The sequence below is a fragment of the Panthera onca genome, chromosome C1, assembly GCF_046562875.1.
Source record: "Panthera onca isolate mPanOnc1 chromosome C1, mPanOnc1 haplotype 2, whole genome shotgun sequence".
Classification (NCBI taxonomy): domain Eukaryota; kingdom Metazoa; phylum Chordata; class Mammalia; order Carnivora; family Felidae; genus Panthera; species Panthera onca.
The window spans coordinates 28,636,294-28,661,491 of NC_138346.1; the positions used below are offsets into that span (position 1 = coordinate 28,636,294).

A 25,198-nucleotide genomic window follows, 5' to 3' on the forward strand; every position below is an offset into this window, starting at 1 on the left:
TGACTAGATACACAGACCAGATGCAAACTCGAAGGAAGGGGAAAAGGAATTTACTGTATTGCATCTGAGTTTATTGTGCTCTTTGTGGTCTCCTAAAGTATTCAAGCTAAGCTCTCTAAAAGAAATAGGTCCTAGGGAAAGGTGCAAAGAGAAATGAAAAGATGTGGCCTAATTCCACTTCCAGCATCTGGAATATTCTATGGCTTACAAACATAATAAAAGTACAGTGAAGGAATTTTTTTTTAAATGTTCTTGACAGTGAGGGAAGAAGTGGGAAAGGACAGATAACATTTTTAAAAAAATGGTTAATATTTGATGCAGAATTCGATAGAAAAACTGAGCGACCTTCCTGAAAAAGCAAAACAAATAAGGATGAGGACTTGGCCTGATCAGAAGAGAAGTCTAGCAATAAAGAGGTCTGTAGAGAAAAGGGAGGCAAGTTACAAATGGGGGGATCATGACAGCAAAAAAGAAAAGCAGAAGTGTTCAACTTGGAACACTGGAAGAAGAAACAGCCAAAGCTGAGTGGAGAGGAAGAAGAGGCAATAACGATGTTACCAAGAAGCATGCTATAGAGACAGAAGAAACAGTTCCTCCCCTGGAAAATGGACAGGGAATAAAGAAGATGGATATTTTTGAAATCCAGACCCTTCTGAATGAGGCCACCATCAAGGTAAACCCACAGTAGGGTCTAGAGTTTGCTATAAATTTCCAAGTGACCTTATCTTGTAGTTTAACAAACTAAACATGTATTTGCCCGCTATCTCTTGCCCTACCTAACCTTGAGCAAGATCTACTAAATTAATACCCTCTCTTTCTACTTGACTGCCCTGGCAGTGCTGTTGTTCTCTCTGTACTAAATATAGTTCCAGGGACAAAAGGGATGAAACACATGAAAGGCAACAGCTTAGCTTATGTTAATATATGTCTTTCTTGTTCAGGACCAACTAATCCATCTCAGGAGCCCCCCAGAACGACTCCTTTTTGATGTTAGCTTATTTATTTGATGATAGTAGTGATGAGTAAGTCTGTCCTTACTATATTTCACAATATGAATTAAATCATAACGTGTAGCCACTGTGAGGGTTAAATCCTGTTAATGCTATTGTTTACTCTAAATAGAGGGGACATTGATTTCATAATTAAAAGCCTAATATATTTGGATGGCCTTGTTTACCTAAGTAGCGATTTACAGTTAAGATCCCAAAAGCCCTTCTGTATGGTGTGACCTTTTTGTGTCAAAGGCATCATGTGGTATGCCTCAAAGGCAAAAATATATCCTTCAACCTTGCTCTTAGCCAAGAAAATTGGGCATGGAAGGAAACAAACCAAACAAACAATAAATTGCCGTAGATGCATGTGCACTAAGTTATTCATTTTTACTTAAATTAGTAAAAGAATGGTCGTTCTTATTTCCTAACTGTTCTTTCCAGAAATACATTACTATATTACTATATGCCTGATACAGCTTAATATAAGCCTTCAGTATCCTAATTTGGCATTCCTCAAAGTGTGGTTTAAGAAGAACATTTTTGAGCTCTTAATGTGCTATTTACATTTCTAAGAGATTTGCATGTATCTATCATTCCATCCTCACAACCAGCCTGTGCAGTGGGTTTTATTATTACGCCCATTTCTTAGATGAAAACCTTAGGCAGAGCAGGTAAAAATAATTTGCCCAAAGTCACCAGCTAGGACATGGAAAAGTATCAAAATTCAAACTCAGGAAGACCAACTTAGCCAGTGCTTTTCATTACTATACAAGGACATCTCTGATTTCATGGAATTTCTACCAAAATGCAACTGGTTGGTACAAGAGATGGACGTGGCATTAAATGACATTTAATCACATAATGAGAAAATTATTCCCTTCGCTCTCTTTCTGTCCTTGAGGTTAAATTAAGCAACGACTTATTTTGGTGCGACTTGAACCCCTAACATCTGCTAATCTTTTTCTTTTTTTTTTTTTTTTTTTTTTTGAACAGAGTTGGTGGCAGGCTCGGGGTGTTCCAGCAGTTGTGTTATCTTGATTTTATGGCAAGGGATGCTGGTTTTCCATTTGTGGTATTCATGCAAGGCTTTCATTTTTAAACAAACTTACTTAAGTAAATGACTCCATTTAAATAAAGCATTAAGTAAACAACACAGGTGGAATGCAGCTATGACAACGTTTGTGAAGGTGTTTTCACACGATTGAAGTTTGGGAAACATTGTCCTGATTCTTCTATTCTGAAGTGCACTTTAATGCAGTGTTTTTGGCAAACACTGAGTCAGATTCCTTGTGTTCTTATCAAAAAGATCCCTCCCTCCCTCCCTCCCTCCCTCCGTGGCGGGGGGGGGGGGGGGGGGGGGGGGGGTGCTCACCTGCCACGGAGTTTTCACCAGAGCATAGAGAAGAGAGAAAAATATATTGTATTGAACTTTTTTTTCCCCACAATAACCTATTTTCTTTTGCCTTCCTGAGAGTTTTTACTTTATTTTTTTTTGTAGTGAACTTTTAATCACACCTCATAATTTTTCTTTCCTGAAAACATACTATTTCTGCTTTTTTGGTGTTAAAATCCCATTACCTTCTTGTGAAAGGATAATGATAGTCAAGAGATTTTTGTTTGGTTTCTAATATCCTTACTCGGCAAAAGTAAAAATTAGAAACTTAAAAAAAATTGTACCGATCCTGAAAACATGAAATTTGGGTGCCATTGCTCAGTCACTGTTCATGGTAGGATTCCTGTTCGTTGCCTAGCAGGCTTGAGTACTTCAGGAAGGGTAATGTGGAATCATGCCAATCTCTTTCTAAAGTGCATTCAAGCCTTTTCTTCAGGGAAATTATTAAAGCACTCTGCTTGTGAAATTCTCTTTATTCTCTAGGTTTCTGGTTTTCCTATCAGGACTGCAATGCTAATTATTAATAAAATCCTTTTTGAAAGTTGAGGTGCCCCTGAAATAGTTACTGTGAGCAACCAATCCATTGAAATGCTGATATTTGTTAACATGTTTATTTCATTTTTCACTTCCAAAATGGAAAGTTCAGAGCACAATTGAGAAATACTTGGTCATTGGTTTTTTGTTTGTTTTTCTTTAATGTTGCTGCTGTTGTTTCCGGGACTTAAGAGAATAGAGAAGCTAAAAAATCTTGGACATATTTAAGAAAAAAAGTCACTTATTTTTCTTGACTTCATGCTTTGATCAAAACATTATTTTACATGAGATTTCAGAGTTGATCTAGAAGGAGGCCATTGGGAGATGCAGAAAGATTTGTAAAAGGGAGAGGAGGCCCCAAATGCCCAATGTCAAGGAGGCTGGAGTTGGAGGGGTTAATTTTAAGTCCAAAGCACAGACAAGTAGCAAAGTTCAAAGACTCCTGCAAAATTTAAGATGATTTCTCAGGATAAGTCAGAGTCAGCCAGGGAAGATCTGGCCTGTTGAAGGCTGGCATTGGCCAGCAACCCCGAAGCAACAGGATCAACGCCACAGTCAATGCTCTAAGGAAGACAATAGAAACTAGTCAAAGGTCTCAGACTGAGACATTCCCAGCCCCTAGATCACTCTGTAAACTCAATGGATATGACTGGCTTTCACATTTTTTATTTCACTAACTCTAAGACGTCTGAGTAGCCCTGTCCCTTATGTGGCTTTCCTTGTACCTTAAAGGATCTTTGTAGAGAGGCAGGTTCTCATCCTTATCTACCCAATGGCCTCACTTTCAGCAGCAGATGGCAATGGCATGTTTCTGGCCTGACACTAAGCCCCATGTCCATATGGAGTCTTTCATGATCCAGTACAAAGGGACCTGGAACAGGTCTATCAGACTAATGTCATCTTTTTTCTCTTGGGAGTAGCCATGACCCAGAGAACCTTCAGAAAGCAGGGCCAGACAAATATGTGGATGCTCCAGCAGGCTAATAATTTAGCATCTTCCTCATTGGTACTCTTAACTTACTTTTAGTAGGTACTCAGATGGTATTTAGTATATTTAGTAGATAAGGAAAGGGAGCGACAAACTGATTATCAATAAAAATACATTATACTTCTTTCTGTTGAGAATGAAGAATTACAGGGCACCTGGGTGGCTCAGTCGGTTAAGCATCCAACCTTTTGGCTCAGGTCATGATCTCACAGTTTATGGGTTCAAGCCCGGCATCAGGCTCTGCTTGGGATTCTCTCTCTCTCTCAAAATAAATAAACATTTTTAAAAAATGAAAAATGTATTACATACTCTAACAGTAGCACTACCTTTTTAACTTACTTGGAATGAGATTCCTAATAAGTATTTCCATAACTCTGAACTGGATGGTGTTAGTCACAGCCTCTCCAAGAGTACAAGCAACATACAAGGATATAATTATAAGGTCTTGATCAAAATATACTTAAGGTTTTTTTTTTTTTTTTCTGGCTTTCATCTCAGCAAAATGTTTCCAACTTTTTCAGATACCAGATTTGGTCACCATCAGTTTTTCTTTTTCTTGCCTAATTGTCTTAGCTAGAACCTCCAGTAAAATATTGAATAGATGTGTTAAAAACAGACATCCTGGTCTAATTCCTGATCTTAAGAGTAAAACATTTGGTCTTTCATCATTAAATATGCTTTTAACTTGAGTTTTTCATGGATAGCCTATATCTGTTGAAGAAGTTCCCTTCTTGTCAAATGCTTTTTATCACAGGGAGGGGTTGGATTTTGTCAAATGCTTTTTTTTGTTTGCATCTGTTGAGATCATCTTGTGTTTTTTGTCCTTTATTCTATTAATGTGACTTAATACAATGTTTGATTTTCAGATGTTAAACCAACCTTGCATTCCTGGGGTGAATCTCAATTGGTTATAGTGTTTAATTCTTTTTATATGTTGCTAGATCCAGCTAGCTAGTATTTTATTGAGGATATTTGTATCTTTTTCCAACTCTATAGTTCTTGGTTTTGGTCTGCGATTTTTACAGAATCAGGCAACTTTAACATTCATGCAATGAAGCTCGTCTCTTGCACCCACATTAACTGATTGCTCAGATGACTGGTGCATCATTCCAGAATGCTTTTCCTGGCTTACAGGTTCTCTGTACACCTTACATGTGCTTACCACCAAAATGTTCAGTACTCAATATATAAAGAAGTTTTTAAAATTTTTCACTGCTATCTACTTATCCTCTAGAGGAACTAGTTCACATTTGACAGTAATTTAAAGAGTAGCCATGGAAATGTGAGCTCACTGGCACCTTATTTCCAATTTTTTTGGTGATAATGTTGTACAGTTTACCAATTCATGTCCTAGGACTGGCCGGGTCACACCATAATCTAGCTCTGATGGTGGGGGCTGAGAAGAACCTCCAAATTGGACTCTGATGTTTGGGTTCATCATCCCTGATAGTCACAGAAGAGAGCTCTCCGGGATTCTTTCCATTTTCTATCGTACCAGCTACAGTTTTGGACAACATAATCACATAACAATATTCAGATCTTCCCCTTTTGTGACTTCCTTTGGGAGAAGGGAGACAGAATGCCTAGCCGAACACATTAGGTACCAAAGCCTTGCCAACTGGTGGCGAAGTCCCACGTGTGGAGCCTCCCAAACTTTGAGTGCAGGGTTCATTAGGATAGCTTGTTGAGCAGGTACTGAGACCTGGATCTGCTTTTTAGTCTGAACGAACTACATCAGTGGAAAATGATGTTTGTTACTTGATTGGAGCTTTAGGATTAGGCAACTCTCCTTGTGATAACTCAGGCCTTTTATAACTATTTTCAGAGAAAGAGAGAGAAAGAAAACAAGAGGGAACAACTCTGACCATGGTCTAAAGCCAGGCTTCTGTCACTAAGCAATCAAGAAAAAAGCTCAAGTGGCCCTTGCATAAGTGGGAATTTGCGGTTTCTAAAGCTGCCCATTCCCCAAACGACTAAAAGATGTTATTGGCATTTGGCACTGTTTCCTGTGTTTTGCTCTCCTTAAATTTCTCTTTAAAAGGGTTTGAGTTTAAAGGCAGAACCACTGAAAAAATGCAATTGAATCCTAGAGCTGTGAAAGGCCAAGTCCAGAGTTAACCCCAGGAGGCCCTGTTTTGTTTTTGTTAAGGCGTATTCCCAGGGGATGCCAGGAAGTCTAAGGGTAGGCAGAAGAGAAGGAAGAGACTAGTCCAGATCAGCTCTAGGATGGCACCACCATGCGCCAAGGGCTTCCCGCCCTCACCAGGCCAACTGACTCCACGATGTGCACTGGAAAGACTAGGGGAAAGGGACAGGAAATTTAGGAAAGACAACCCAGAGCCAAGGGCAAGAGAAAGAAGACTCGCTGGTGGCACAGCCTCCCATACCACAGGCTGTCATGGGACAGAACACAAGACTTCCAAGGGCTTCTTGGCCCCAACTCACTTTTTTAAAAGTTGTGTTTTCCCCTAGATTATTAAAGTCTACTCATGGCACAGAATTTGGGAAGCACAAACAGTTAGTAGGGAGAAAATGAGAAAATAACCGCCAGGCAGGATGGCAGAGAGTTTCAGATCCCAGCCCTTGGTAGGTCAGACTTTGAGTCCCAGCTCCACTGGCTCGGCATCCTCATGTACAGCGAGGGGAGTAAGATCTAACGGTGATGTGAGGATTCAGTGAGATCACATACCTGGCCACGGTTAGCTGCTGCTGCTGCTGCTGCTGCTGCTGCTGCTCCTGTCATTACCATTAGCCCACCACCACAGTTAACAATTGGATACACATCTGGCTAGGTCTTTCCTGTGCATGTATAGGTATAAAACATGGCTTATTCTTTACAGTAGATCAATTTTTATCTTGCTTTAAATAACCTTCAGAAGCACTAGCTCTTTTGCTTTCGTGTGGAAGATTCTATTGCTATAGTTGAATGCCTTTTCCTTATAAATAATACTAGGATATACATCCTTGTATAAAATCTTCAGCTTCTGATTATTTAAGGTAAATTCAGAAGAGGAATTATTACAGTCAGGGTTTGAACTTTTTAAAAGCTCTAGATACATTTTCCTAAATCTATACCTGCCAACACATCAAGTTCTCTCTTCAGATCTCTGGAGCATCAGCCAGGGATTTTAAACACATACACGCACACGTGCATACACACACGTTTTTGGTAATTTTAGAGGCAAAAAAAAAAAAAAAAAGATTCCTCATCACCGTTTGATTTTGCCTATTTTTTTTTTTATTATTTGGGAAGCTAAATGTGTTTTTGCATGTTAATTACTACATTTAAAAAATTTGATCACATCTTTTGCCCATTTGAGGACAGACTATTTTTTTTTCCCCACTGAGTTTACATGAGTTCCTTGTATGTTACGGGTCATGTTTTTCCTAGTTTTGTTGTTAGTCCTTGGATTTTATATGTGATCTTTTTGATAAACAGAAGTTTTCAACTTTTATGAGTTCAGATCTGTCCACTTTTCCCTGTTGTGATTTTTTTTTCCCCTGTGGCTTTCGAAGCCTTTCTCCATGGTTGAATCTGATAAATGATAAGTTGCATTTTGTCTTTTCAAATAGTTCATTTCATACATTCAGTAAGAAATTTCTGGGATTTTTCTTCATTGTATAAGTGAGGATAGAGGGGAAATTTCCCCCCAAATGGTTAAGTAGTCATTTCAGGCCCTTTTTTAGATACTCCGTCCTTTCCATGCTGACTTTTGATTCCATATTCATATAATCTAATTACATGTGTGTCCTGGGATCTGTTTCTGAGCAATCACTTCTATTTCCTCAGCAGCAATTCCAATGGCCAGTACCAATCATGTGAATTTTATGATATTTTCAGGTCTGGTAGCACAACTGTATCTTCATATCCTTGTTTTACAAAATTGTCTCACTTATGCCTGCCGTTTTATCCCTCCAGATCAACTTTGAAATCACCTTGTCAACCCAATTTCCTTTTTAAATTATTTTAATAATTGTACTGACTCCAAGTTGAATTTTTGCACTTTTTGTACTTTTTCTTAACAGTGAGAATTTTTAGCTCGGGACTTGAAAAGAAACACATGTAGTTTAAACTTATGTAAGATTAATAAGCTAAAAGAATTAACTTATTTTACAATCTTAAATACAACTATGATCGAATGATCACAGCCAAATGCTGCCAAAACTTGTCAGGAGGCAGTTGCAGAGCCAGCCACTTCCTGTCAAGTTAGGAGCCTTTTACAGACTGCGCATTAAGATTCATTTTTGAGGTACAGAAGGAGCTGAACATGCACCAAATGTTCAAATGCTTCAGTGTTTTTTATTCTACATAATCAACAAGAATGTTAGCTATTCCAATGATAAAATGCTTTTCAAGAGCAGTTCAAAAATTGCCCACTCTGGCCTTTCTGGCTGCCCACAGCATTCATCCTCTATTGTCTCATGTTTGGAGAGCCGACTAGCTCATCCCTCAGGAATTGTGCACGTCCCAGGAGCGCGTGAATCACACGTCCCCTGGAGGCTCTGCTAAAGTGCATGTGGTGTTTAACTGGCAGCAACCCCTCTGCCCTCTAGGTTCACGCCATGAAACCATAACCTCATCTGGTCAAAGGCTTGCCATTTTGTTGAGACAAAGTTGGCATTTAAGTGTTTGGTTCCGGGGCCTGCAGTAGGAATATCCCAGAAATATCCTGTTTCAGCTTTTTGAATACAAAGGTTGAATGCACTTGGAAAGGCCCGAAATGGAAATGGAGCAGGACCCATTCCTCCTTAACAAGTGATCTGTTTATACCCATGGAAGGGCAGCAGAGCAAGATGGGGTCAGGTAGTGGCTAGAGGCAAAAATGCCTTAGAAACTAGGTGGCATTTGGGCCAGGTATGAGAGCGCATGCCTGGAGAGGCATGGTAATGGAGTAGGAATGACTAGGCATGGAAACCATACGGGCCCGAGTTGAAACTCCAGCTTTGGTGCCTGTTGGTCCTCTGACCAGGCGACCAGTCCCTGAAGCTTTCTATGCCCAAACTTACTGACCTGTGAAAGGAGTGAAGATGCTACTTATCCTGGGCAGTTGCAATAAGAATTGGAAGTAAATATAGAAAACATCCAGAACTTCTCCATGATGATAGCAATAGATAGTAGTTATCAAGCAAAACTTTTTGAGGGAATGATGAGGTAGGCAGGCATCATGAGAGCAGGAGACAGAGGCACAGTAGATAAAAACTAGAAGCAAGTTTGCAAAGAGTGGATGTACCTAGCTTGTGGGAAGACCTTGCAGGCCATGCTAAGGAGTTGAGACCTTATCTTATAGGGGCTGAGGAGGCCTCAAGGGGTTTTCATTAAAGAAATACCAGCTCTAGGAATGTACTGGAGTGGTTAGCACCGGGCCCTGGGAGTCCAGCTCCCTACTCCACACGTTTAAGCTGGGCAACCTTGAGCAAAGGACATAAGCCTTATGAGCCTCAGTTTTATCACCTGCAAATTGGCAATGATAACAGTATTGACCTTTCAGGGTTCTTGTACATAATAGTTATTTATTTAGTGCTCACAGTGTGCCTGCAAATGTTCCAAGTACTTAACTTGTATTAGCTTAATGGAGAAAATGAGTTAAAAAGCTTAGGGAAGTGACTGGCACAAATTAAACAGTCACTGCTGTGGGGGTGATACAACAGCTGATGTCATTTTCATCACTTGGTCAGATATTTTAATAAGATCCTGCTGGTGATGCCATAGAGAATGGGTTGGCGTGGTTGGAGCTGGAGGCCGAGAGAGCAAACAGGGCAATAGTTTTGCACACGTTTAAAATTTCCTGGAGTTGTACCTAAGATCTGTGCACTATACCTTATGTATGGGATACCTCAATTTAATATATGAGGTAGCCAATGAACCCTCTTCTCCCAGCTGACAAGAAGCTACTCACCAACTTCCTGGAGTTTCAATGAGCTGAGTGCTCTTCACTTAAAAAAATAAAATAAAATAAATAAAAATTAAAGGAGAAAGACTGAGGGAACAAAGTAAAATCCTTTTTTGATTAACCGTGTGCCTGAAGCACAGAGGGCCCGAGGAAAACCGAAACCTCTACGATTTGTACGAAACTCTGACCTGCTTGGTAGTTTTCCTTCACTAGAGCTACGAGCAGTAGCACACAACTGTAGAAGAGTCCTCTCTTCTGGCCCAGTGACATAGAGATGCCGGAAGGGAGAAAGGCAGGCCATTGGGTGGTGTGGAGAAGGAGGCAGATCACGGTTGATCTGCCCTCAGCCCTCTGGAAAACTGGCCCCTTGCCGGGCTTTCTTTCTTCGCACACTTTTCCATTTAGATTTTGCCGAAACTCTGAACATGTCACATGTGAGCATGCTATTCAAAATGCTTTTCTCTTTGAACCTGATCTTGTCTTTGAATGTCCTCCTGTTGTAAATTCACGGTTTTCATTTTTTGCTTAAGGCCAAGTCTAAGGCAGGTCAGTCAGCGCATTGACTTCTCTCTCCTTGGATTCACACCAAACTACGTGACAAAAATGTTCAAGTTGGGGAACAGACTTCCCCTGCACAGTACGCTGGGTGGTATGAAATTATTATAACCTTTGAATATCTGGGGAATGGATAAAAGGATCTGATACCACTACTGTTTCTCCTCCTAGTGACTACAAAAAACACAATTTAAAGCTATAGGAATTTGTTCACCAACCAGGTGATCAAGATCAAATAATGTCAGGGGAGGGAGCTGTGAGGGCAGGTCATTTCTGAGAGGGCAGGAAAGAAAAAGTAGAACCGCCAAAGGGCATTTAAAACATTTAAGTGAGATTCATAGAAAATGCAATATGCATCATGATTGCTTACTTACTGACTCCCAGTTAGGTATTTAAAGAGATAAGATTAAATGTCTAGAATTCAGTGATAATTATGTAAACAAAAACCTGACCTTAAATTGCCTGGTATTAGATAGGGCTATTGACACTCCACATATCTTATAAGTCATTCTAATTGAATGGGGCAGTGTTACCTTCCAAAACCTAAAAACACCCATAAGTCAGAGAACATTCTGATTAGACACACAGGTCTCCTTAGATACAAGCATCAAGTCTAATGCAGTCATGACAGGTTCACTGATAGGCAATTTTCAAGACCTTTTGTGAAAATAAACATTATCAGAGACGAGTAAAAACACAGGCCATACAAAACCAGAAAATGAAGGTCATCTACATTTTTGTAAAGTTTACATATATGCATATGCAAATTACATTTCTAAAGCCATGCTTTGTAGAGCTGTCGTTTTTTAACAATTTAAACATTATGAAAGTTAACTTGCATTCATAATTTAGACATGAAAAAACAGAAATATATATATATATTTTTTGAAAGCATGAAAAGGCTAGTTACTTACAAATTGAGGTTTCAGGGACGAGCAGAGCTCAAACTCTTCCAAAATGACTGGAGAGAATAAGGAAAGCAGACTGGCTTAAGGCTTTTATTGCGGTTAGGGGGTGGGCCTGGGTGAGGATTCCGGTAGGAAGCAGGAAATTGGGTGGTTTGAATCTCCTGCAGGTGCTAAGGGAGAACACGTCCCATCAGCTTGCCCAGGTGTGGGGCACAAGAAGAGGCAGGCATGAGGTTTAGAAGCTGTTTACAAACATCAAAATAGAGTTTAACTCTGTATTACAAACATCATCCACACAGTCACCCAGTCACCAATTTGTTCTTCCGGTGTTACCACCCAAATTTCTCTTTTCTCTCCACACTTACTACCCACCCCCCTTTTACTTCTAAGAAGTTATCACCTTTGAATGTCTGATAGCTTTCTTTCCTTTTTTATTGAGGTCTAATTGACATACATTATATTCATTTCAGGTGTGCAACATGATTCACTGTTTGTGTATATTGCGAAATGGTCACCACAACATAAATCACTACACGTAGTTAACGACTTTTTTTCTTGTGATGAGAATTGTTAAGATCTACGCTCTTAGCAACTTTCAAATGTGCAATACAGTATTAATTACAGTCACCATGCTATACATTACCCCCCCCATAACTTAACTGTTTTATGGCTGGACATGTGTACCTTTTGACCCTCTTTACCCATTTCACTCTCCAACCCCCACTACCCCTGACAACCACCACCAACCTGTTCTCTGTATCTGTGAGCTTGGGGTTTTGCTATTGTTTGTTTTAGATTCCATATATATGAGAATTTAGATTCTCTTAGCATAATACCTTCAGTGTTCATCCCTGTTGTCACACATGACAAGATTTCACTGTTTTTTATGACTGAGTAATATTCCTCTGTGTGTGTGTGTGTGTGTGTGTGTGTGTGTGTGTGTGTGTATCACAGTCTCTCTATTCATTTATCCATTGATGAACACTTAGATTGTTTCTATATTTTGGCTCTTGTAAATAATGCCGCAGCATTAATGGGAGTACAGACGTCTTTTCTCGTTAGTATTTTCATTTTCTTCAGATAAATACCCAGAAGTAGAATTGCTGGATCATATGGTGATTCTATTTTTAGTTTTTTGAGGAATCTCCATACCATGTTCCATAGTGGCTGCACCAAATTACATCCCCACCAACAGTTCACAAGGGTTCCCCTTTTTGCCACATTCTTGCCAACACTTGTCATTTTTTGCCTTTTCAATAATAAGCCATTCTAAAAGATGTGATCTGATAGCTCACTGTGATTTTGACTTCTGTTTCCCTGATAATTAGTGATATTGAGCACTTTTCATGTACCTGTTGACCATCTGTATGTCTTCTTTGGAAAAATGTTCAGATTTTCTGCCCATTTTTTAATCAGATTCCTTTTTGCTGTTGAGTTGTATGAATTCTTTATATATTTTGTATATTAACATCTTATCAAATATAGGATTGGGGTGCCTGAGTGGCTCGGTTGGCTAAGCATCTGACTCTTGATTTCAGCTCAGTTCTTGATCTCAGGGTTGTGAATTCAAGCCCCACATTGGGCTCCACACTGGGTGTGTGAAGCCTACTTAAAAAAGGGGAGGGAAGGGGAGGGGAGGGGAGGGGAACGGAGAGGAGAGGAGAGGAGAGGAGAGGAGAGGAGAGGAGAGGAGAGGAGGGGAGAGGAGAGGAGAAAGGAAAGAGGAGAGGAGAGGAAAGGAAAGGAAAGGGGAAAGGAAAGAGGAGAGGAGAGGAAAGGAAAGGAGATAGGAAAAAGGAAAAGGAAAATATATGGTTTACACTAGGTTGCCATTTCATTTTGTCAATGATTTCCTTTTCTGTGAAGCTTTTTAGTCTGATGTAGTCCTACTTGTTTATTTTTGCTTTTGTAGCCATTGCTTTTGTTATCAAATCCAAACAAAAATCCTTGCCAAGAATGATGTCAGATGGCTTACCACCTAAGTTTTCTTCTAGGAATGTTATGGCTTCAGGTCTTAACATTCAAATATTTAATCCATTTCGAGTTAATTTTTTGTGTATGTATAAGATAGTGGTCCAATTTCGTTCTTTTGCATGTGCCTGTCCAGTTTTCCCAGCACCATTTATTGAAGAAAATGTCCTTTCCCCATCATATGTTCTTGGCTCCTTTGTCATTAATTGACTATATACATGTGGTTTATTTCTGGATTCTATTCTGTGCCAATGAGATATGGGTCTCTTCTTATGCCAATACCATACTGTTTTGATACTATAGCTTTGTAACATAGTTTGAAATCGGGGAGCATGATGCCTCCAGCTTTGTTCTTCATTCTCAAGATTGCTTTGGCAATTTGGTGTCTTTTGTGGTTCCCTACAAATTTTAGGATTTTTTGTTCTATTTCTATGAAAACTGCCATTGGAATTTTGGTATGGATTCCACTGAATCTGTAGATTTCTTTGGATAGTATGGGCATTTTAACAATACTAATTCTTCCAGGGGAGCCTGTGTGGTTCAGTTGGTTAACCGTCTGACTCGCTATTTATGAGTTCAAGCCCTGCCTCCAGCTCTGTGCTGACAAGACGGAACCTGCTTGGGATATTCTCTCTCTCTCTCAAAAATAAATAAGTAAACTTTAAAAGAAAATACTGGGGCACCTGGGTGGCTCAGTCGGTTAAGCTCAGGTCATGATCTTGCTGTTCCCGAGTTTGAGCCCGGGTTGGTTGGGTTCTGTGCTGACAGCTCAGAGTCTGGAGCTTATTTCAGATTCTCTCTCTCTCTCTCTCTCTCTCTCTCTCTCCCCTCCCCTGCTCACACTCTTGTCTCTCTCTCAAAAATCAACATTAAAAAAAAATTTTAAAAAATACTAATTTCTTCCAATCCATAAGCACAAAAATCTTTCCATTTATGTGTTTCATCTTCAGTTCCTTTCATCAGTGTCTTATAGTTTTCAGTGTGCAGGTCTTTCACCTCCTTGGTTAAATTTATTCCTAGGTATTTTATTCATTTTGATGCAATTGTAAATGGAATTGTTTCCTTAATTTCTTTTTCTGATATTTCATTACAGAATTCTATTTTTAAAGTCTGCCCTTCTCTCCCCTGACATACCATTCTGCAGAGATAGCTTTTGTTAACTATAGCCAGTCTGTCTCCTTCTAGATATCTCTACTCATTTACAAACGTTAACTTTTTTTTGCAAATGGGATCAAGCAATACTACCTTTCTGCATCTTGCCTTTTTCACTTAATAGTGTTCTGTGGACATCTGGACATACGTGCACATTTAGTACACACAAAGGTTTACCTCATTCTTTTATCAGCTATATGCATAGTCTAGTTACCTTAATTTTTAACCAGTGCATTCTCTATTAGAACCAATACTGCAGCAAACACCCTCGTTTATTTCTCTGAGCACTTGTGTGGCTATGTAGTGTAAATGAGTTAATGTGGGACAGCCGGGTTAAAGGGTGTGTGTGCTTTGTAGTTTCACAAGTATTGCCACTTGCCTTCTGAAAAGGTGGAACCAGTTTATACTTCCATTCAGTATCTTGAGAGTGCCTGTTTTCCTACACCCACGTTAAATTAATTAAACATTAATTTTTTTAACATTTATTTATTTTTGAGAGAGAGAGAGAGAGCATACATGTGCAAGTGGAGGAGGGGCAGAGAGAGGGAGACAGAGGATCCAAAGCAGGCTTGCACTGTGAGCACAGAGCCCGATGTGAGGTTCGAACTCCCGAATGGTGAGATCATGACTTGAGCCCAAATGAAGAGTCAGCCGCCTAACTGACTGAGCCAACCAGGCGCCACTTAATAATATTTTTAATCCTAGCCGATCTGAGCAATAAAAAGTAGCTTCACACTATTACTTTAATTTGTATATTTTTCCATTGTAATTAAGATTGAGCATCTTTTTTATGTTGTTTGCCATTTGTAGTTTGTGTTCATTGCCTATTTATTTCATGAACCTCTATTTAAATTACGTTGTTGTTCTTTTTGTTATTAATTTGAAAGAGCTCTTTATTTATTAAGGAAATTGGCACTTTTTTATATAAATGGGAGCTGTTTTTTCCCAGTTTGTTTTTGTCATGTCATTTTGTAAGTGGTATTTTGTATTTTACTAATATTTTAATTTTACATGTTCACATTTATCACTCTCTTATGGCTTCTAAGATTATAAAATATTTGCCCCATGTAAATATTTTGCTAACATTTTTCTCTAATATTTTTTGTAGTTTTAAAATACTTTTATGGTTTTCTTTTCATAGTTAAATCTTCAATTTATCTGCAATTACATTTTCTTATGGAATGAGTTAGAGATTCAGTTTTATTTTTTCCACAATGTCTCACCAGTTGCCACAGCATCATTTATTAAATAATTTATCTTTACCCTCTTTTACTGTATAGTAAGTTCCCATACACATTTGAACCCATATCGTGCATTTATAGATGCCCAGCATACAGACACCACAAACACAGTAGATAATATTCTTGAAAAACAGGATGTATGAAATCATAATCAGTACTGTGCGGTGAGTGGTGGTTTACTATTTGTTGACGCCTTGAGGTGAGGAATAAAAATCACCAGTTGTCTTAAGACAATGGCATGCAAGCTAATAAAGAGCACCTATTCCAGTTTATGTGCAGGGTTTGTTTTTCCTCACATCAGTAACCTAGCAATTTATTAGATCAGAACCTTCTAGCCAGAAACCCATTTTGGTTTTTCATTTAATCTTAGGCACTGCTGGTCTCATAAAAGCTGTGAAGTAATAATAATGTTGAGCACTTATATTGTGCTTTCCGTCCCTAAGTGCTATCTAAACTTTTAACTAATTAAATGCATTGACGACAGGAAGGGATTTGCAGACGTCTTCAGGAAAACCGATATCTGGTTGCACACCTGTGAGGGATGATTCCTAAAAAGCATTAACTCCCTCTTTGAATGGCACTCAGCAAGCAGAGGAATAAAAAGCTGGTGACATTATTTCACTTCTTTTGAAAATTTCCTTGGGTATCTTCTAATTAGTCTGGTTAAACTCACCTTTTATCTATCTCCCCAGATATTCCCTTTCTACATTCCTGGGGGTATTCAACAAGCTTCTTTTGATGTCTTCCCTGTTGGTTAATCACAAAATCATAGAATCTTCAAACTGAGAGGGATCCTTATTGATCCTGTAGTTTTGAACGACTTAGTACAGTCCCTTTATTCTGTAGATAAGGAAACTGAGGCACGGAGAAGTGAAGTGACTTATAAAAAAGGTTGCACAGCTTACCGGGGACATAACTGGGAATAGAAGCCAAGAAGTGTCACTCCTTTATCTGCTGTTGGTCAGCCCTGTCCTTTGTTTCTCTTTGTGAGCATTTGAATTGACCTTTTCTATTTTCTTAACTTTTTTTTCTTTTTTGTTTCCATCCTTTCCCTACTTCTCCTTCCCTTCTTCACTTTCTGCCTGTTATGTGTCTCCTGTCCTTACATGATCAGCTAATATTGCCTTGATTTCTCCTGTATTTCCGTATCTCTTCAAATGTGGAGTCTTTTGTTGTTTCCTGTTAAGATGTTTTATAGTGGTCTCTATTCAAGCCCTCTCTGAAAAGCCATACTTCTTTAATTCCTCCCACATCACATGCGTAGAGGGAGTTGTTCTGTTTTGCTTTGCTCTCCCCAGCTGTAGTTGCCACTCCTTTTAAGAAGTTACATCTCTAGTTTTGGTAAATAGGCTAGGGTTTAAGTTGATGGTAAGTCCATTTTTGTCACAGAATTTGGTGATTACTTTAACTGATGAATTTCCCAGTTCAACTGATAATAATATAATATTTAAAATCATGTTCCATATTCAGAAAACAACACAAGATGTGACCATTTAAGGGAAGTTTCATACAAGGAGTAAATGTGTTGGACAAAAAAAATCTGTAAGGCACAGCAGGTCCAGTTCAGATGGAAATCATGGCGATAAGCCTGGACCAATGCAGGCTGTGTGTGCGTCTTGTTTCCGTGCGGGAACCAAATCAGTTTAGAAATCCATTTCTACATGGCGGGTCAGTAGGCATCCAGAGACCTCAGAATTCTCAGGCTGAGCCAAACCCAGAGGCTGCACTCTGACCTAAGATATCCTTAGAAAGGCTCCTTCCTAGAGTAGTGAAATGTGCATAAGAGGGGGAGTCTGGGTCTGTCACCAGCTGGCCAAGTGATCTTGGGCAGCACACATCACCTCTAGACCTCAGTTTTCTCATATATTAAGGAAGCTGAGTTTAAAAGATCACTTAGGGCCTTTCCTTATTTACTACTCAGTGAGTCAGTATTATCTTAACTAGAGCCAAAATGAACAATAGAGACCTAAATATAATTAATTTCAGACATATAACTAATAAACTCAACAGAGAAGTAAAATTCCGCTGACCATACCATGAGAATTTTCTGGACTTGTTTCCATTTAAACTATTTTAATTATTTTCCTCATAAATACATGTGTACCTCTATCAGACTGTATGGCCTGTTTGGGGGGCTCACAACATGTGGACCCCATAATTGTACTCACCCTTTGTAAATGTTTCCACTGGAGTTCCTTGAGGTTGTGGCCTGATGAGGCCACACCCCTGGAGGCACTTTACCTAGTGCAGAAAACCTGTCTGAAGTAGGCCCCACCCCAGATATTTTTCTGAATAAGAAATTTGTGTTCTTGGGTTCATCTGTTATTCACCCATTGAAGACAATTGAAATTGAAAAAATTTTTTCTTTTATTCCCTGAGGCTGTTTCCAGCAGGAAGCAAAATGTGATCTGATAGAAATGATGATGACCACTCACAAATCTACCCAATTACATCAACCCAGATTAAATTATCACATAGTTTACAAAGTCTAAGTAGAAATTGTCACCTTTGGGAGAGGCTCAGATAAGAGCTAATTGGTGACATCATAATCCACCCTCAGGGAAGTGCTTCATTAACCAAAGTTTCAGTCCTGTGAGAGGGGTGAAGAGCAGCTAATTAGAGAAGTTTTCTGTTTATATACAAACAACCCAGGACTGAGCCATAATAAGGGGCTCAAAGGTTAGCAATGGGGAAATGGCATTTTAACAAACTTTTTGAAATATGAAAATCCCCTTTACTAGTTATCCCCCCTCCTTTTTAAGTAAGTTCTGAGCCCTATGTGGGTGAACTCACCACCCTGAGATCAAGAGTCACGTGCTCTGCCGACTGAGCCAGCCGGGCTCCCCTAGTTATTTTCTATTTTTAAGAAAAATAATACAGTGGCATTCTTTTTATTTTTTATTTTTAAAGACTTACAATTAAGAATAGTAAAATTTAGAATTGAATGAAAATTCAGAATATTCTGTGTGCTAGGGTTTTCCAGCCCAGGAAGAATCTACAGACTGCTTTTTCCTAGCTCTTCACAAACTCACCTGGCCGAGATCACTGGACTTCACCGTACCCACCTGTTAACGCCGACAAATGGCACTCAGAGAAAATATAGTGAGCACAACCTCTCTCATGGTCCTCTGGCCAAGCAAATGCCAACTAAATTATATTTGAAATCATTTTACAACGTGTGACAGTTTTGATTCTTTCATCTCATCAAGCGAGCTTGTTACCACTGGTGAGTGGCAGGTGGCTTTGTTTACCATGAATGGGGTCTTTGGGTTAGACTTTTAAGGAGGGACCATTTGTCAAGTGCAACAGGCCTCTTCATCACAGTATTCCCAACAGTTGTCCCGAGTCTAGATGTTACACAATGGCTGAGGAATGCCTGTATTGAGATGCAAGGTAACTGGACAAATCAGGGGGTAGGAATTAGCCAGTGCATGAAGAGATTCAATGAGAAAGAGTTTTTTCTTTTTTCTTGTCCAAGTCACTAGTGGTCTGTCCCTCTCCCCCCGTAGATCTTGAATGTTGTGGTGGTGCCAAGGGAGTGAAGGCAACGGACACAAAAGAATCATTTGTGCCCTTTTCCCAATCCCACAGATCTCTATTGGCCACAGACCTTGAACATGACACTGCAATTTCCTGGTGCCACACATGAGTAATAAGCAGCTGTTTCTGAAACTGTGGTTTGGAGAAGGCAGCACTAGGTTATTTTTTAACTTAATTGTAATTTTTGATTGGTCTGCAAGAAAGTAAATCAAATAAAGACTGTTGTCTTAGTCTGCAAGAAAGCCATAGGCCTCAAATTCCGATGCTGACCATCTTGACCAGAACAGAAAGGGGGGGAAACGTGTGTATCCCTGAACTGGAAGTTCAACCAGGCAGCTTTCGTGGGCTGCAGTCACACAAGACGGATAAGCAGATTTGGTATATTTGTCAGCCAGCTGGATCATGAAAAGTGCTATTTGGCGGCTCCTGGAGTTTTAGAACTACCTGAAATGATGAGTGAAAAGAATTTGTAGAAAGATTGCAAAAGTAAAAAAAAAAAAAAAAAAAAAATAGCAAAACGGGGAAGAAGATACCAGCTTGGTGTTGATTTTGCCCTTATCCTTCCGTGTGATGAGAGGACGCATAGTTTTAAATTACAAATGAAAGTGTGTATTCTTTGACTACCTGACCCTTAAAAAACTCTGAAATAATCACATATGCACAGTCTCCAACTAGGTAGATCAGACTAGTGCGTTCCTTAGTACAAGAAATTCAGTTTAATGGAAAACAGAAGCAAACTCCTTTTCACTATTTTGGACATCTGCCTTTTCTCAAGGAGATAGGGCAGTTTGGCATGGACAAGGTGAAGGAGGTTGAGTGTGGGGGGTGGGAAAGGGGGGAAGAGCTACATATGTTTTCTGCTAATTACTTTGTCATAATTTTATCCACATAGGCTGGCACTTTGGGGACGATAAGTGGAGGGATAACCAAACCTCATGTCAGAGATCTATTTCACCTTCACTCGTGGCTTATCTAAATGACCACCTGGTTAACTAAAACCAGTAGCCTTGTTATGCTAAACATGGAATGGCCTTGTGACTTTTGATGGATTGTGATGAAGTTCTATTAACTTGTGACCAATTTAATGACAAGAATGAAAAGATTAAGAAAGACAATTTCCAAGTGTTGCTAAAGTATTATATGAGTGATTCAAATCAAGCTTGAGGTGTGTTACATGTCTTTCCCCAGCATTCGGGCTGCCTGTCTGTCGTATGAGCTCTGTTCTCTCATTAACAGCAGTGTTGAACGGAATGGATCTATACACTTTACATTAATCTCAACTGATCCTATCCAAACAGAAAGACAGTCTGATGCCTTTTAAAAATGACATGTAGGGGCACTGGGTGGCTCAGTTGGTTGAGTGGCTGACTTCGGCTCAGGTCATGATCTCGCAGCTCATGAGTTTGAGCCCCACGTTGGGCTCTGTGCTGACAGCTCAGAGCCTGGAGCCTGCTTTGGGTTCTGTGATTGTCTCTCTCTTCCCCTACCCTGCTTGTGCTCTTTCTCTCTCTCTCTCTCTCCCACAAATAAGTAAACATTAAAAGTAAATAAAATAAAATAAGTAAAAATGACATGTAAAAAAAACCTTTTTGGGGTGCCTGGTGGCTTAGTCGGTTGAGCATTCTACTTTAGCTCAGGTCATGATCTCACGGTTCATGAGTTCAAGCCCCACATCAGGCTCACTGCTGTCAGTGAGGATAGGATCCTCTGTCCCCCTCTCTCTCTCTACCCATCCCCCCCTCATGCTCTCTCTCCCTCTCTCTCTCTCTCTTAAAAATAAATAAACATTAAAAGAAAGACCTTTTTTTCTCCCCCTTGCTATAAATCACAAGTGTTTGAAATAAAGAATGAATCTAAATCATATAAAGTTTCTGTTTCGATTAAGATAAGCTAATAATAAGCTATGACTTATTGATTACTTGCTCTAAGTTAGACATTATGCCCAGTACTTTCATTATATTAAATCTGATGCTTCTTTCAACCCTGCAAGGTAGACATTATCCTGATTTTTAAGTTGAGGAACTAAGGCTCAAAGAGGTTAAGTAACTTGCCAAATTTGGTCTCATGGCTGGAAGGCAGATGAAGTAGAATTTGTGCTCTGCCTTGCTGCTTCCCCTTACCCAGAAACAACTAAGTTCTGAGGGAATATGGAAAACTCTATAATGTCAATCTCTCTGGGAGACTGATGAATCAACTCCCACACGCCAGAAAAATAGTCAAGTCGACAAGAAGCAAAAATGATAGATTTTTTAAAAACAAGCTTTGACCAGTTTTATTAAGGATGCACTTTTGTGATTTACTTTGTCCTGGTTGGTCCTGGCTTGCTCTCAGTGATATCAGAATCTCCTGGATCGACTCTAATCTAAATAACGCAGTTAGTGGAACTTTTCCTCATGCTGGACCCTATCAAAGACTGTTGTTACTCTGGGCAGTAATACTGCCTAGGGAGGTACTCCAACTTAGGGTTGACACAGAAGACTTCTCTCAGGTTGTGCACTTGTTGGCCACCTATTGGCTTGTTGGACATTTGACTTTTCCTGCCCATAGTCATTTTCCAGGTCCATTGGTATCCTGACAGCTCTTTTCTACTTTGTTCTCAGTTGGAACCTGAAGATAGTGGCTGCTTGGGCTTTGGTCTTCTTTGGTGCCACTATCTTCATGGTGTTTATGGAATATGTCCCTAGCCTTAAGCCCCCACCAAGATGGCTAGGAATTGGGAGTGAAAGTTGCAAGACTCTTGGGGGCAGGAGGAGATGGTAAAGGCAGGACATTTGGTTTCTTTTTACGCAGTTGTTCAAAACAAAGATAGATCTGGTTTTTAAAAAGAACCCTAGGAGATTTCACACCTGGAATCTACTTCGTTATAGTAATAAGACCTCTAGACCAGAAGCCCTAATAGCTAGATTCTGTTCCCAGTGTTGCTAGTAGTTGTATTCAAAGACAAGACTTAAACCTCCTACATATATCTGTACCTCTGGCAAACTGTAAGTATGAAGTTTTCCTTTCTGTAATATTAAAAAATTCAAAAATAAATGTATAGACTATTACCTCACTGTCCTGGAGGAGAAACTTTCAGCATCTTCAGCTCTTTGGAACGTGGCCATGAACCTAAGCTAACACATAGGAAGAGTAATTAATCAAGTGTAAAGAAGCCAAAAAAGTTCCTGAACAGCTGAGCAACCACCAGGTCCACGCACTCTTTGTGCTCCTCCCTAAATCACACAGCAGAATGACTGAAAATGTTTGTGACACAAAGACAGCCCTGAGATGTGACTGCTGCTGCTGCCAAGGAGGGAAAACAGGAACACCTCCCTGGTCAGTCAACAAGAGCTTACGTCCCTGGCAGAGAGGGGACATTTAAGACAAGTATGAGACTCAGTCTTTGCCTTCCAGCAATTGACATTCTCAGATTTCTCCATATAAAATCACCATTTTATAGGTAGTATCACCATTTTTATACGTTCGATCTAGTTGGATAAGCAAAACAATCACATGTTAAACAATAGTAAAGAGTACAAAACAGCATCAAGTTCTGTATTAAATTATATGATGTAAAAGTAAATTATACAAAGCACAAGACATTCATAACAGCTGAGGTAGCCAAAGATGGCTTTCCACATCAAGCTGACTAGATCTGAGCTATGAAGCCTAGGTGAAATTTAAATAAGTGTTAAGAAGTGAAACTTAAGATAGAGGAAATGACAAGGGTGAGGGCCCAAGAGCAAATGTAAGCACATTCTACACAGGGAAAAGTTTTCTCACAACAGGAGATATACAGTAAAAAATGGAAACTGAGCTTAGATAAATAGTATGGATGGAATCAGCTTATGGAGACCCTTGCACACCAAGCAAAAATGTAAGCTCCAATCCCGTCCAGTTCATTCTTGTATTGAGTGCCTGGGACACAGTAACTCAATATCATTTTATGAAATGAATGAGTGAAGAGATTTTCTTAATGATAAAATAAGAATTCACCAAGATTTGAAAGAAGAGATGATACTTGATAAAAGCGATGTCCAAAACTGATTAGTATATACACTGGATGGACCAAAGGGAAAAGGCTGGCATCCAGAAATAAAACTAGAAGATTATTTCATCAGTCTAGAGAAGAGTGATAATAGGCTGGGGAAGACAGGAAAAAGGGACTTACACCAGAGATATTCAAAAAAGAATCAACATGAACCTTGAAAACACTATGCTGAATGAAAGAAGCCAGCCACAAAAGGCCATATATTGTATGATTCTATTGATATGAAATGGCCAACATAGGTAAATCTATAGAAGAAAAAGTAGATTATTGGTTGCCTAGAGCTTAGGGGAGAAGGGATAGGTTAGGGGGCAAATGGGAGTAACTTCTAACGGGTACAGGTTTTTTTGGAAGACTTGATGAAATGTTCTAAAATTGACTGTGATGATGGTGCACATCTGTAACTATACTAAAAAACACTTAATTGTAGACTTTAAATAGGTGAATTACATGGCGTGTGAATTACATCTCAATAAAGCTGTTATTTAAAAAAAGAGGGAGTGAATAAATATGGCGAATGACAATATATGTGTTTGATGGAGAAAATGAGCCACTCACTATAGATTCTATAATTTCCAGTGTGATTCTCATCGAAATACCAAGAATATCCACTAACACCATTATTACTTAAAATTAGGATCACTGAATGATAAAGTAAGGCATGAAACATAAGAGGTACAATATTAGAAAGGAAGGGACCAAGTTATCACTTTCAGAAAACCCCAAGAAATTACCTAAAAAAGATTTGCATTCATGAAAATTCAGTAATATAGTTATATGTAAGATATCCCAATGTCAGTATATTCTAATATATAAGCAGTAGCTAATAAGAAAGCATATTATACAAAAGTTTAACCTTGAGATAATCTAAATAGTAGTGTGAGTAGCTTAAACTGGGGGGAAAAAACCCAGAAAATTTTATTAGGCAATAACAAATGAAGATTTAATAAAATAGAGATATAGACAAGGTTCTTTGATAGGGAGAATAAATATTATAAAGATACCGATCCTCAAATTAATTTTTAAAGTTTATTAAAGTCCACATGTAGGAATAAATATACGTTTCTGACAGTATAAGTTTGTTGAAGTATTTCAGAAGCCTTCAAAATGCAAAATGTTCATACCCTTTGTCTCAAGGAAGTTTTCTAAAAGAAAAAAAAAAAAAAAAAAGCTTTATGCACGAGATGCCCAGTCTTCTCCTTTAGATCCTCCTTTCATGTCTTGCTCCATATCTTCCCTTCTCACCGTCTGTCCCTTCAAACAGCCTTTACTCACCTGGTTTCCAGGCTCTTCTATATACTGCTATTTCCCCCCTAAATGGACTATATCTTGTTAGAACATCTCTCTGAATGTGTCACTAACCTTAATTTGTTTAGGAAAGAGTAACATAAGTAAAACCAAACTCAGCTGCACTATTGTTACCACAATTTAGAGCTAACCCTGTGACACATTGGAAAGTGTTTGATATAAGATTTGGTAGTTGTTGTTTCTTAGAAAGTATGTATCGTGTGTTGGTATTAGGAGTACCTGTTACTGGGGTTTATCGAAGTTAATGGTCCTTGAGAAAACATAAATAAAAGGAGGTCTATCTATGGCTTCTAAAGGAAATGGAGAGGAGAGTAAGTTAAAGAATGATGGAAATGTACCTGCTTAACTCAAAAAACAGCCAGCATAATTTCTACCCCCTTTATTAAGAAAAAAATCCACTCTTATAAAGCAGTGAACTTTATTTTTCTGTTTACTTTCTGCAGCATAATACAAAAATAGTATACATTGTTTCTTATAAAAAGAACTACATATATACAAAATGAAAGACTTGCTTTTCCAACTTGTTCCCTTCCTTAGAGTTAACTACTGTTATATTCATTTTTAAAACATGAGATTATTCCATGATGTTTAAAAACCACTTTGAGTTTTTTATCTCCAGTATTAGGTAGAGCTTCATTTTTTGCAAAATGCATTATTAGATTCCTTGCAGTCTTTTATTTTTATCAGTTACTGCTATT

General features: G+C 38.9%; 1 protein-coding gene and 1 long non-coding RNA gene across 16 annotated transcripts in view; one reads left to right on the forward strand and one right to left on the reverse strand.

The window, feature by feature from the left end:
- The window catches only part of PLEKHM3 (pleckstrin homology domain containing M3), a 196,748-nt gene that overhangs the window by 137,692 nt on the left and 33,858 nt on the right, over positions 1-25,198 (forward strand). The window contains exons 8-9 of one of the 12 annotated variants that reach the window (XR_009607289.3): positions 322-673; positions 1,986-18,521. The exons of 8 other annotated variants lie outside the window; for them this stretch is intronic. Coding sequence is in view for 2 of the 4 variants with exons in the window: in XM_060623250.3 (XP_060479233.1) it covers positions 322-323 (2 nt within the window). In the remaining 2 variants the exon portion in view is untranslated. Of the gene's footprint in view, positions 1-321; positions 18,522-18,598; positions 18,852-25,198 lie in introns of those variants that run through there. 3 more of the 12 variants (XR_013557191.2, XM_060623250.3, XM_060623251.3) reach the window with 3 other exon arrangements.
- The window catches only part of LOC132671875 (uncharacterized), a 62,833-nt gene continuing 49,039 nt past the window's right edge, over positions 11,405-25,198 (reverse strand). For 2 of the 4 annotated variants that reach the window (XR_013557195.1, XR_013557192.1), the window contains 2 exons: positions 22,214-22,278; positions 19,495-19,609 (listed from right to left, as the gene is read on the reverse strand). This is a non-coding gene — a long non-coding RNA (uncharacterized LOC132671875). Of the gene's footprint in view, positions 11,504-19,494; positions 19,610-22,213; positions 22,279-24,224; positions 24,338-25,198 lie in introns of those variants that run through there. The other 2 variants (XR_013557193.1, XR_013557194.1) reach the window with 2 other exon arrangements.